General features: G+C 36.1%; 1 protein-coding gene across 1 annotated transcript in view; it reads left to right on the forward strand.

Moving 5' to 3' along the window:
- The window catches only part of C9 (complement C9), a 51,916-nt gene that overhangs the window by 30,467 nt on the left and 8,182 nt on the right, over positions 1 to 13,267 (forward strand). The window contains exons 6-9 of the mRNA XM_082621956.1: positions 56 to 325; positions 4,476 to 4,716; positions 7,486 to 7,611; positions 9,734 to 9,912. Coding sequence (XP_082478082.1) covers positions 56 to 325; positions 4,476 to 4,716; positions 7,486 to 7,611; positions 9,734 to 9,912 — 816 coding nt within the window. The remainder of the gene's footprint in view (positions 1 to 55; positions 326 to 4,475; positions 4,717 to 7,485; positions 7,612 to 9,733; positions 9,913 to 13,267) is intronic.

The raw sequence follows: 13,267 nt of genomic DNA on the forward strand, positions 1-13,267 counted from the left end.
TTTGGGTGGTTTTTTTGTATGTTGTTTTCAAAAACACTTTGCTATTCTCTTTTAGACCAAAGCTGACAAAAATTTCAGAACTGAATATTATGATGGACAGATGCAAGTATTCAGAAGTATCATCCAAGAGAAGAAATCAAATTTTAATGCAGATTTAACTATAAAATACACACCTTCTGAAGCAATTGGACGGTTGGAAAAAAAAGTTTCAAAACCTTCTGACAGAAAAAGCATTTCAAGTCATTTAAATGCCCACGGTACCTTTCGATTTACATATTCCAAAAATGAAACTTACAAACTGTTGTTGTCATATTCTTCAAAGAAGGTAAGACCAAACATTTAATATAGAGAATATAATGGAATATTTTTCAAACTAACCAAAACTCCTCTTTTAAGTTTAATCATTTAGAGCAGATAGAGTGCATAAGAGAAAGAAAAATAATACTCAACAAATCCTCAAATGTGTAGGTACTTTGAAGGCCCAGAAGAAGAATGCTAACTGGAGAAAAATCTCTTCAGGATAGCAGAAATAAGTGGGTGAGATGTTTGTGGCTGTCAACAGAACAAGCATATTAAGAGTTCAGAGCATACTCTTTAGGACTTCCCTGGTGGTCCAGTGGTTAAGACTTCGTGCTTCCATTGCAGAGGGCACGGGTTTGATCCCTCACCAGGGAACTAAGATCCCACATGCCGTGTGGCACAGCCAAAGAAAAAAGGGAATTCAGAGCATGCTTTTTGACTGAGATTGCGGTGATAGACTGTTTAATTTATATTCTCTTCAGAAGTACAATGAAAAATCATACTAAGGAATTTTGGTAATTCACTGTAATGTCTTAGAATGGTGGCTATTTACTTAACTGTAAAGTGTATTTCTCAAGTAACGATGCCATGAAATTGTACACATTGCATATGAAATTGGTCTGCTTACTTTGTAATCATACCTTTAATTTGAGACTTTGAAAACGTGTTTGTTTTTTAATATTTAAGCCAGATTTAGAAGTTTGTTTCATCGCCTTTGGAATAAATATAGAATATACTTTCTGTAGTCAGTATGATGCTGATAAAATGCTTACTCTTTCTTTTCTGATATCACAGTCACCTATTTAGATACCCTTCTTCCACTTAAAAAAATAATACTCATTCACTCTTAGTACTTATACTATGCCTAATTGTATAATGGGTCGATCAATACTTTGCTTCCATATCCACCTGCACACTCACCCAAAGGGTGCAGTTTGAAAATCTTTTAAGTCATTCAACAAATATTTAATTGTGGACTTACTATGTGGCCAGGCACTGTTCCATGTGCTTAGAATACATTTGTGAACCAAAGTCATAAAGATTCTTCTCATGGAGCTGAAAGTTTAGCAGGGAGAGATAGACAGAAACAAACATAACAGTAAAAAAGGAAGCTATATAGTATTTAGAAAATGATAGGTGCTATAGAATAAAATGAAATGTAGAGTAGCATAATGGCAATCAGGACTCCTGGGCAGATGGCAGTATTAAAAGAGAAGCTTAAGGTAGGCTTCACTGAGGAGATGAGCTCTGAATAAAGATTTGAAGGAGAGGAAATAGTCAAATAGTTATATTTGGGGTGCTATATCTGGCAGAAGGATCTATTAAAGACAAGTCCCTAAGATGGGAACATACCTGCCCATTGGGCCAAACTGAAAAGAAGGAGAAAAAGTTAGAGAGGTTACCTTGAATCAGATCATAAAGGGCCTCACAGCCTGTTCTAACAGTTTGGTTTTTTCAGTGAGTGACATGAGGGACCATTGGAATGTTTTGAATAGAAGGTTGACATATTCTAACATATCTTCAATGATTACTCTGGGTACTGTTGAGAAAAGATCATGAAAGTTAAGAGCAAAAGGAAGAAGGTTTGTTAAAACTATTGCAAGAATCCAGGTGAGAGATGATGACAGTTCAGAAAGGACAGTTGTAGAGTCAAACATGACTCTACAAATGACAAAGTTTTTGGCCTGAGCAACCGGAAGGATGGAGTTGCTATCAACTGAGATGGAGAAAATTTCAGGTAGAGCAGGTTTGGAGAAGAAGACAAGTAGTTAAGTTTTAGTTAGATTAAGTTTGAGATGTCTACATTCCACTGGATATGTCAAATAGGAAGTTGATATTATGAGTCTGGAATTTAGGAAGGAGGTCTGGGATTAAGCTCTAAGTTTCAGAGTTGTTAATATATAGATGGTGCTTAAAGTCATAGGCTTTGATGAGACCACTAATGAAGTTAGTGTGGATAGAAAAGAGAAGCTCAAAGACTAAACTCAGGGAACTTCAATAGAAAGAGGTCTGAAGAAAGAGGAGTGAAGGAAAGCGAGATGTGGCCAGTGTAATGCTGTAGAACCTTGCTACTCAAAGTGCGGTCCATGGGCCAGCAGCAACAACATCACTGGGAAGTTAGGATCTCAGACCCTACCCCAGACTTACTGAATTAGAATTGTGTTTTAACAAGATTCTCTAGGTGATTTGTTCACACTGTACATTTGAGAAGAACTACCCTAGATAACAAAAAATAAATAAATTCTATCAAAGAGAAAAGAGTGATGAACTGTGTCAAATGTGCTAATATGTGAAAGATGAGGACTAAGAAGCACTGGCTCTAGCATTGTGAAGGTCATTGGTGACCTTCAGAAGAGGTTTTGAACAAAAGAGAAGTTTTGTTGGAGTAGTGAGGGCAGCAGCATGACTGGGTTAAATTTAAGAGAAACTGGGAAGAGAGGAATTGGAAACAGCCAGTACAGAAAACTCTTTAAAGGAATTTTGTTTCTAATGAGGGCAAAGAAATGAGAGGCAAATGGCTGAACAAGTAAGGCCAAGAGATTATCTTTATTCCTTTAAGATGGAAGAAACAAGAGTATATCTGGATGGGAATAAATAAGTTGAGTCAAAGAACATAATGTCTTTCTGACAAGATACACCTAATTTTAGCAAAAACGAGAGGGAATCCAAATATGTTTTGTGCATCTTTGAGGTTGCATTAAAAATTATTATGCAAGTCATCAGGTGGAGAACATATATATATGGAGTAAGTTTCTTTAAGATTTTTGTTAGATACTGAATCACCCAATATCACCTGAAGTTAAGTCATGCAGTGTGAACAATTGTGCTTCTGAAACATAAAAAGTTTGGTGTGATGTTTGTATACACCAAGATGTACCTTTAAAAAAATAATAAAGTATTAAACTCCTATGCAATCAACACGTGCTAACCACAACTACAGCAGGAGAACTTCAAAAGAACCTTCCACAAAATCATGGATGTCAGTTGTAGTTTAGTTTTGGCCAGCACAGTCTATAGCATTAAATCACATAGTTCTTTGTGACTGCCTCAGTTTTCCTTTGGAAATTTAAGCCATCATCCCTGGGAACATTAACTGCTGAGGTGTTTAGATTGGCTTGAAAGCCACAGCTTAGAATATTATCTGTCCCTCCTGTTATCAAAAACTGAGAGGACTTAGTAGAAGGCACAGAGAGACCTGAGACCTAGATTTTTGGGACAAATCTCTGCCACAGACTCAGTGTGATTTGGGGAAAATAATTTGATACCTTTGTATCAGAATTTCCTCATGTGTAAAATAAAATTAGGCTTCACATATAACGTCTACATTTCCTTCCATTGTTAACATTTTTAAGTCAATTTAGGGAGGTGTAATTTACATACAATAAAATGAAAATATTTTGCACATTTAGTTCCATGATAAGTTTTGACTATTGTATCCACCTTTGTAACCACCTCCTTAAACAAGATGTAGAATATTTCCATCGCCTCAAGAAAATTCCTTCATGCCCTTTGCATCAATTCCCTACTGCCTGAGAGGCAACTACTGACCAGATTTCTCTGACCACAGCTTAGTTTCACCTGTTCTACAACTTCATATAAATAGAATCATACAGTATATACTCTTTGGTGCCTGACTTTTTTGCTCAGTATAATATTTTTGAGATTTATTTATATTGTTGCCTGTATCAGTAGTTTGTTCCCTTTTATTGCTAACTAGTATTCCTTTGTGTGAATAGACTACAATTTGTCTATTAATTCCCCTGTCAGTGGACATTTGTCATTTTCAATTTTAAGCTATTCTGACCAAAGCCACTATAAAAGTCTCATACAGGTCTTTTTGTGAACTACTTTTTTTACTGATCTTATGTAGAAGTGAAGTTGCTGGCCATTGGGGTAGATGTGTGTTGACTTTTACAAGAAACTGCCAAACAGTTCTCCAGAGTGGTTGTACCATTTTACCCCTCCACCAGCAATGTGAGAGAGTTCCAGTTTCTGCACATCTTCATCAACAGTTTTGATAGGATTTTAAGTTTGTCATTCCAAGTGGGTTAAAGTGATATCTTGCGGTCACTGCTAAAAACGTATTGACTATGGAAATTCTAAATTTTGTGATTTTTGAATTCAAAATAATGGCAATAAAACTCATATTTCTTTTCTTCTGCTCTACAACAAAGGAAAAAATATTGCTGCATGTAAAAGGAGTCATTCACCTGGGAAGATTTGTGATGAGAACTCGGGACGTCATGCTGACAACAACTTTCTTGGATTCTATAAAAGCTCTACCAGCTACCTATGAAAAGGGGGAATATTTTGCATTTTTGGAAACATATGGAACCCACTACAGTAGCTCTGGGTCTCTAGGAGGACTCTATGAACTAATATATGTTTTGGATAAAGCTTCCATGAACCAGACAGGTATACCTAGAAATAGAGTTCTAACTTCCAACATTGTTGTAACTATCCACTATTTCTAGTGTTATCCTATTCCAATGGTTAAAGGCCTTAGAGTAGAGTTTTGTAACCTGCTTCTTTGAGAGAACTCTCTCCCTGCCCTTTGGCCTCTAAAATCCTATCAAACAGCAAATTGACTTCCACCTCAGACAAGATGACTTGGCCCTGTACTACTCAGCAACACTACTGAGAAATGCACAAAATCATATTGCAATATAATATTATTTGGTGGTGTTGCTTTTAGTGAAATACTATTTAAAAGGTGAAAAGTACAAAAGACGTCATTTACATAACCTCTTGCTTAATCCATAGACTGGTTCAATTATATGTATGCCAATTATCTTCCAAAGTATTCTTCAGAATTGGAAAGGAAATGTTTTAAATTTTCTCTAAGAGAGGAAGGAAGAAACAATGTTAACAGCATGTAAGTCTAAAGCAAGAGTGGAAAATTCATTTTACCTCATATGATGACAATTCTAACTATGGGGTGGTAGTTGAATTGGGTCCATAAATAGGTTTCTGACCACACTTGAATCATGGAAAAGAGTCTATGATTGATCACCAGTGTCTGCCATATGCACAGAATAGGGCTATGTGCTACATAATTAACATCCTGACCTAAAGACTTCCTCAAAGCCTTTTAAGAATAAACTAGATGCCAAGTTTCTATGTTAATAAGTTTTAATATTTATTTTGTGAGTAATTAAGGCTTAGTTACAGCACTCTTTAAAGAGGTGAAAGATGCCAGCATATCTCCTCTCTCTGCCCTCAAAGATTTGGGTTGTGTCTCTTAGGGAAGGAAGTGTTGCCAAAAGCACTTCCATGGCTCTTTCTCCTTAGCCTCTGGCTGTGTCAAGCAAAAATGGGATTCAGCTCTGATCTTAAAGCCTGACACTGTCCCCACAGTGGATAAACCCTTTATGGATGAAACAAATATGAATGGCCAGAACCAGTTGCTCTTGATGCCTCAGTCTAGTCTTGGGCCGGTAGATGCATTTCCAGGGGGAGTGGAGTATGAGGTTTCTTGGTTTATACTGCCTCACAAGGTTATTCCAGTGAGATGGCATAATGGGGTCTCTAGGAGCCCTGCCCAGTAGGCTATATTGATAGATATCACGTGGGGGAGGGGCACAAGAGAAATGTGTCTTAAGTAACTTGAAAATCAGAAGAGAAAGGCTCAGCAAGGTGATCAAAACACAAAGAACTCTTCAGGCTAAGAGTTGCTTTGGTGAAAAAACTCCATGGGCTGAAATCTTTCATCTTGGACAACTCAGAGCTACCTACTTATATCTACTTACCTTCTGGCCTTAGTAGACAAAGGTCATTAGGTGGACTCTGGGTCTTTGAAGAGGAAGTCATTCTTCTCACTTCTCTGCTTTGCCACAGCCAAGGTTCAAGCCACGTCCTCCACCTCAGTTTGTGGCATCCAGACTCTGTCTGGTTGTGGAGAGGTCCACAGCTGAGGTAGAGAATCTAAGCTTTAGGGAGTCACTTAGGTATTTTCATCCTCATCTTCGAATCAGAATTCTCATGCCTCTAAGGTTAAGGTTGGAAATCTAGTATTCTGAATTTCTAGCATTATCTTCCATTTTTATCCTCCCTCCTGCTTTACCATGGGAAATTCCACTGTGTATTTCTTAAGTTCTCAGTAATTGTGGGTACACAAAAGATACTCATTGAATGAATGAATGACTAAATGCCTCAGATCTCTACTTCTAAATCTCACCATGGGATCCTGGGATTAACTTAACTTCTCCCTTTCCATTTTCGTAAAGCATTTTGGCTTCCAGGACAAACAACCACGTGTTTGTATACGTGTGTGTGTGTATGTGTGTGTGTGATCTGAAATGATAAATAAGAGCAAAAACTGATATGATCAATGAGCTCAGGCCTGGGAAGTTACTCTTAAAATGAAGAAGTAATTTCCTCTTTTAAATCAGGAGATTAGACAATAAATTATATACTTGAGTAAATATTGGGATTTTTCTTCGTTATAACTGGAGCAACCACACAACACAATGAGTCATCTCCCAAGACCAATGTTTACTAAATAGCATTAGTAGGACCAGAATAAAGTGTCATATATTTAAACCATATGCCCAAAGTGACAAACTACCTACCTCAATGATGAACTGAGTCTTCCAAAGAGGATCAGGAGATGTTGATGCATCCCGTGACCAAATTATGAAGTTGATACAGAGAAGTGCTTAATAGCCAGACAGCTCTTGTTTCTAATACCTACTTGGCTAATTACTAATTGAGTACCATCAGCAGGTTCCTTAACTGCTTTGTTATTCCTTATGCTCATCTGTAAAATGAGGATAATAATAAAACTTATCTCAGAAAGTCAATGAGAGGATTAAATTAGTTGATTTACACAAGATGCTTAGAATGATGCTGGGCATATAATCATTCAATATATGTTAGACATTGTCTCCCTTTTATGGTATTAGAGATAAAGGATGGAATATAACCACCGTTGTCTGACTCATGTCCCTTTTAAAAAGGGGTAAATTTATAGGTCCTTTACCATTAAGTTGACAAGCAAAGTCAAAGGAGACCACTAGATTCTAATATGAAGGCAAAGCAAGGGAGATATAACCTTGCATTTGAGTTCAGTAATAATGTCTAGGAATCCAAGTAAGTATGTTTCTTACAAAATAGCAAAATTGGAATTTGTTTATGATGTTGATAGACATAATCTAATAATTTCTAACTAAATATATTAAACAGGTGTTGAACTAAGGGATATACAGAGATGCCTCGGGTTTAATCTGGATTTATCTCTGAATGCTGCACTTGAATTTACAGGAAAAATTAATTCAGACAAATGCTCAAAGAGGGGTGATGGTAAAATTGGTAAGTATGGCCTAACTTACTAGGGTAAAAAGAAGGAGGAAAGGTCAATGAGCACTACCCTGTCACTATGAGCCTTCTTTATTGTCTCCCCTCTTTATAAACAATAACAACAACAACAACAAACTGAAAGTGCTTAAAAACTATTTTATCTTTTTTTTTTTTCTTTTTTTGCCAAGCCACCAGGTTGTGGGATCTTAGTTCACTGGCCAGGAACTGATCCCAGGCCCTCAGTAGTAAAAGCACAGAGTACTAAACACTGGACTGCCAGGGAATTCTCAAAAGCAATTTTATCTTTACAGTGGTTCCCAAACCATTATAAACACAAGTAACCTGGGGATATGTATTCAATGGTATCAGTATTGTGCAGATCATGAACTGCACAGCTCTGGGGAATACAGCCATTCACACTGTGGTCATTGCAGATTTGTATTTTTATCATGGCAATGGTAGAAAAATATCTTGAGGAAAGTTTTCTTTTTTTCCCCTAATTTTAACAAAGCTTCAAATGGCCTAGTGGCAGTGCTGTCTGTGTCCATCAAGAAAGGAGAAGGCCAAAGCCATCTCCTTAACTCAATCTTCCACGTGACTCAAAATCCCTAATTCACCTTCACCCAATTGGTCAAAAGTACAAGCTTCCAGTTATAAGATAAATAAGTACTGGAGATGTAATGTACAACCTGATGACTATAGTTAACACTGCTGTGTGATGTATTTGAAAGCTGCTAAGAGAATAGATCCTAAATGTTCTCATCACAAGGAAAAAAATAATTTTTGTAACTATATGAGGTAATGTATGTTAACTAAATTTATTGTGATAATCATTTTGCAATATATATGTATGTCAAGTCATCATGCTGTACACCTTAAACTTATACCGTATTGTACGTGATTATATCTCAATAAAACTGGGTGAAAAAAAGAAAATACCTAATCCATCCTTAACATTAAATCAGTGCATAACGTTTTTTAAAATATAATTTTTTGGTATAAATATTACTTCTGTTGCTAATCATTAGCAGATTTATAAGCATGAGGTAGTGCTGGAGTTCTCAATTTTTACTCTAATCAGAAATACTTGAGAGCATTCTCAGAAATACAAATGCTTGAGACTCACTTAAAGAGTGATTTAAAGAGTCGGCTGATGCAGAGCACAGGGAGATCAGCACAGCGCTTTGTGTCCACCTAGAGGGGTGGGATAGGGAGTGTGGGAGGGAGACGCAAGAGGGAAGAGATATGGGGATATATGTATATGTATAGCTGATTCAATTTGTTATAAAGCAGAAACTAACACACCATTGTAAAGCAATTATACTCCAATAAAGATGTAAAAAAAAAAAAAGAGTCAGCTGATAGTGGAGAAGTAGAAGAGAGGTAAACCTAATATTTTTAAAAGCATACCAGCCACTAACATGTGGCCATGCTTGGAAACTACTGATGAAGTGAAAAGAAAACTGACCTTGCCATCAAATGTCATAATTTCAAAATTTGGCCATTAAGCTTACTGTGTGATCTTGGGCTAGTCACTCCATCTCTCTGAGGCTCAGTCTTCTCATCTATAAAAATAAGGAAGGATGGACAAAAATCACCTTGAAATTACTTTTTAGTTCAAAAAATTCACAACTCTAAATGATTCACCAAAACTTTTAAAAAGCAGTTTAGTGTGGGAGAGGCTGAGGGAGAAATAACGTAAAAATTGGGGTGGAAAGAAATTGTGCTTTTTACTTTATTCTTTTTTATACTCTGAAGTTTTTTATAACATTAAAATAGTTTAAAGCAAACTTATACAAAATATAATTATGAAGCTAAGTCTGCAACAAGAAATGTATCCAATCAAGAATCGTGTTCCCATGTGTGCATGTGCTTAGGTGATTAACTTTAAATTATTAATGTATCTCAAGCAACATACCATTTATATTTCCTTTAAAAAGATGATTGACATCTATAATTGACTACTAATAAAATTACCCTTGGAGATTTGGGGTGAAAAAAATTACGTAAGTACTATTTATAAGTAAAATTCAATAAATGTACCAGACTATACCTTATGAAAGGGGGTTAATAAATGCCTATCAGATGTCACAGAACTATACATGCTTCACTTATATCTTCTTTCTCTTCTCAGAAAACATCATGAATGACAACCTCATTGATGATGTTATTTCATTCATAAGAGGAGGAACAAGAAAATATGCAACTGAACTGAAAGAGAAGCTTCTCAAAGGAGCCAGGGTGATTAATGTGACTGACTTTGTAAATTGGGCCTCTTCCTTACATGATGCTCCAGTGCTCATAAATCAAAAAGTAAGAGATATTTATTTTCAAATAGAAGATGTTGTCATTTTCTTACTAAATGTAATTGCTGGTTCAGATGAACAGTTAACTTCATCTGAAAGAGATGTGAGCATTCAAATGCACTCCCATCCCATCCCTGAAAGAAGCATGGCGTAGAAGAAAGGCACAGAGGGGGCATCAGACCAACCGGGCTGAGTCTGAGTCTCTGCTCCTCATTAGATGTGTAATATTTTCTGACTTCTGCAACACTGAATCCTCCAGGGCTCCATGTTTATTTGGAGGATTTAATGTGATGCCTTGTATAGAGACTATAGCACAGATTGGTGCAAAATAGTTGCACAGAAATTGTTAGTTCCCTTCCTTCTGCCCGAGTTGTCCCTTGCCTTCAGGTGACATCATACCACCACTTCCAACACAGGAGAATTGTAATTATCAAGGGCCTTTGTGAAAGGGAAGTTCATAAGTTCTCAGAAAATAAGACCAAGAGTGAACAATTCTCATGGTCAGGAAATCCTTTCCTTTTTGTGTCTTGATTATAATAGTCTTCCGTTTATAAACCTTTGGGGACTTTACAGTCTTGGTGCTTATTCCTAAGGGGAAAAAGCTACATTATAATTATAAAAATATAAATGCCAATGTTACTTAGCCTAATCATTCTCTCCCCAAACTAACTATAAAGGCTATGTGTTTTCCTTTATTGCTATTTTGTTCCTGATATTATTAGAAAGTATTTTTCCTACTTTCTTCTATAGCTTTCAATATTCCCTGTTATGTTTCACAATTTTCTTCCCTCGGGTCAAATTTATCTTTGATTGCCCCCTACTTCCTTTTGATTAACTTGAGTTATAAACATGTTGACTTTTTTTTTTTTCCACACTACACAGCATGCGGGATCTTAGTTCCCCGACCAGGGATCAAACCCATGCCCCTGGCAATGGGAGTGCAGAGTCTTAACCACTGGACTGCCAGGGAAGTCCAACATGTTGACATTTTTGATAGGACTAGTCATTAGAGAATTGTGTTCCTTCATTCTTCATTATTGTCTTTAAAGAGTGAGTGAAACCACCAAAACTACTCCACTTATGTGAGAGAGAAACTCAGAAACTGGAAAATTGTAATGTACTCTCCCTTTAGGTTGTGGAAATCTACGCAGCTGTAAATAATGCAAGCACATCTGTGAGAATCTTCACATATTTTGTCCCAAAACTAGGACAAAGAGAGGAAAAAATTTGTTCAAATTAGCATGCCCATATATAAAATTAAAATCAGAAGAGACCCCTTTTATTTTGTCGTATTTAAATAATATTTAAATTCATTATCTTGAACTCAGTGAAATAAATCTGTTTCAGAAGATCTTAAATAAAAAAAGAATTGATTCAGAACTCCCTGGCTGTCCAGTTGGTTAGGACTCCACACTTTCACTGCCAAGGGCCTGGGTTCAATCTCTGGTCAGGGAACTAAGATCCCACAAGCTGGATGGCCAAAACAAAGAAACAAGAAAAAAATTGATTTAGGTGGATGTTTACATTCAGATGGACACCTAAAGTGTCTTGTCTTCTCATTTCTACAAAGGAAGTTCAACTGTCCTTGTATGGATCTAAGACTGTTCTCTGAGGAGGTCTTAATAATAGTCCATCATATTCTAGAGCTGATTTTTAAAATCTCAAGTCAATAAAGTGTCTGCTGAAGATTTACTACTGGATTTACTAGAACTATTCTAAAACGTTCATCAACTCTGTTGGCACAGTCTTACTGGCTGGATGCAAAATATAGTTTTATCCTATTTTTAAGGGCAACTATTGACCCCCAGACTTTTAGATTGGTGGGCATTCCATCTAAAATATCTGTATGTTTCTTTCGTCATGAATTGAAAGCCTGGACTTTTCGTATCAATATTCTGCCTAAGAGGAAGGCAACTGTAGTTAGTCCACCATGAAAGACTTTTTAAATTTATCTTCTTGGAGGAGAAGTTCAAAAAATAGTAAAATATTATGGTTTTTATTGACTTTGTATGGCTTTTAAATCTCTAAAGAGACCTGAGATGTAGCTTAATTTGACCTTGAAATAGACTCCAAGTTATTTTGCCCTCATAAGTGCAAGCAGTCCTTTGGTTAACTGGCATTTCCAAGAGGTAATTAAACAATCTATAATCACTAATTCATTCTTTGGTAATTTGAAGCATTTTATTGTCTGCATATGACATGTCCAAGCACTAGGGATGACCTTAATATTAAAATAATTGGCTCTCCTATTTAATTATGTAAAGAATTGATAAAACCTCTCCCCACTCATACTAAACTGGTTTATATTTAATTCTCTGTAGCAATTTAAGTCAATTACCTAGGTATTTATGTTGCAAAGAGTTTCTCTTGGAGGAAACAGGAAGAAGTTACATCACTCTAAATTAAAGGCTGTTTAAATATATTACTGAGATTTTCTAAGTAAAGCACTTGGTTTTATTTATATTTATTTTCCACACTAAAGTAACTATGACCATGCTATATTAAGTAGAATCTTGTGGCTTTGATTATCCTTTTGTTTGTGCATCAACAGACCCCAGATCACTTCTTGAGGAATGTCTTGGCTCAATCCAAGAATTTTCCTTCAGCCCTTCTCCCTGCAGAGGAGATAGGCTGGGTCTCTCTTTCAATATTGACTTTGTCATAGTCTTTAACTTTCATGAAAGTGTATTAATTCCATTCCAGCTTACTTGAATGTTAACACAAATGGCTCTACATTTTACCTCAATAGAATAGCTGAACTTTGGTTTCTTAAGCTTACTGCTACAAACTAGTTATAAAAATGTCAGGTGAGAGAAATTACATTTAGTAACGATTGCCTGAGAAATATAAAGTTTAGGATTTCCTCCAGAGCAGTAGCAGTAAAAATCCACAGAGCTAGCATACAGCATATTGACTTCCTGAAAAGTTTTGTTTTTGCATGCTAAAGAACAAAGTTATTCTTGCTTTATGTACTGAAAGGATGTTACAAAATACAATGTCCCCTTTATGAGAACTCATGGGAGATACAACTCTTCATTCTCAGTTTCAAGGATCATTTTGTTTCTCTTGGGAATCAGGTGAGCTTTTCTTACATGCAAATAATCATTAAAATTTAGTTGTCTTTTTCAACGTGCTGGAAATATAACCAAATTTATGACTCACCTTGTGCAAATGGATGGGTCCTCCTGCATGAATTTTGTGTATCTTTTCCTTTATCTTGCCTTTTCCGTTCTTTCTCAGTTCTCCTTTCCTCATTTCCCTCAGCCACTCTTATCCACACACATGTCAAGTTAGATTAAGCTCTTTCTGGAGCAACTTTGAATAATAATGAATTAATTTATCTACCATTTTTGTTATATTAT

Source organism: Mesoplodon mirus (genome assembly GCF_964341445.2).
Source record: "Mesoplodon mirus genome assembly, chromosome: 5".
NCBI lineage: Eukaryota > Metazoa > Chordata > Mammalia > Artiodactyla > Ziphiidae > Mesoplodon > Mesoplodon mirus.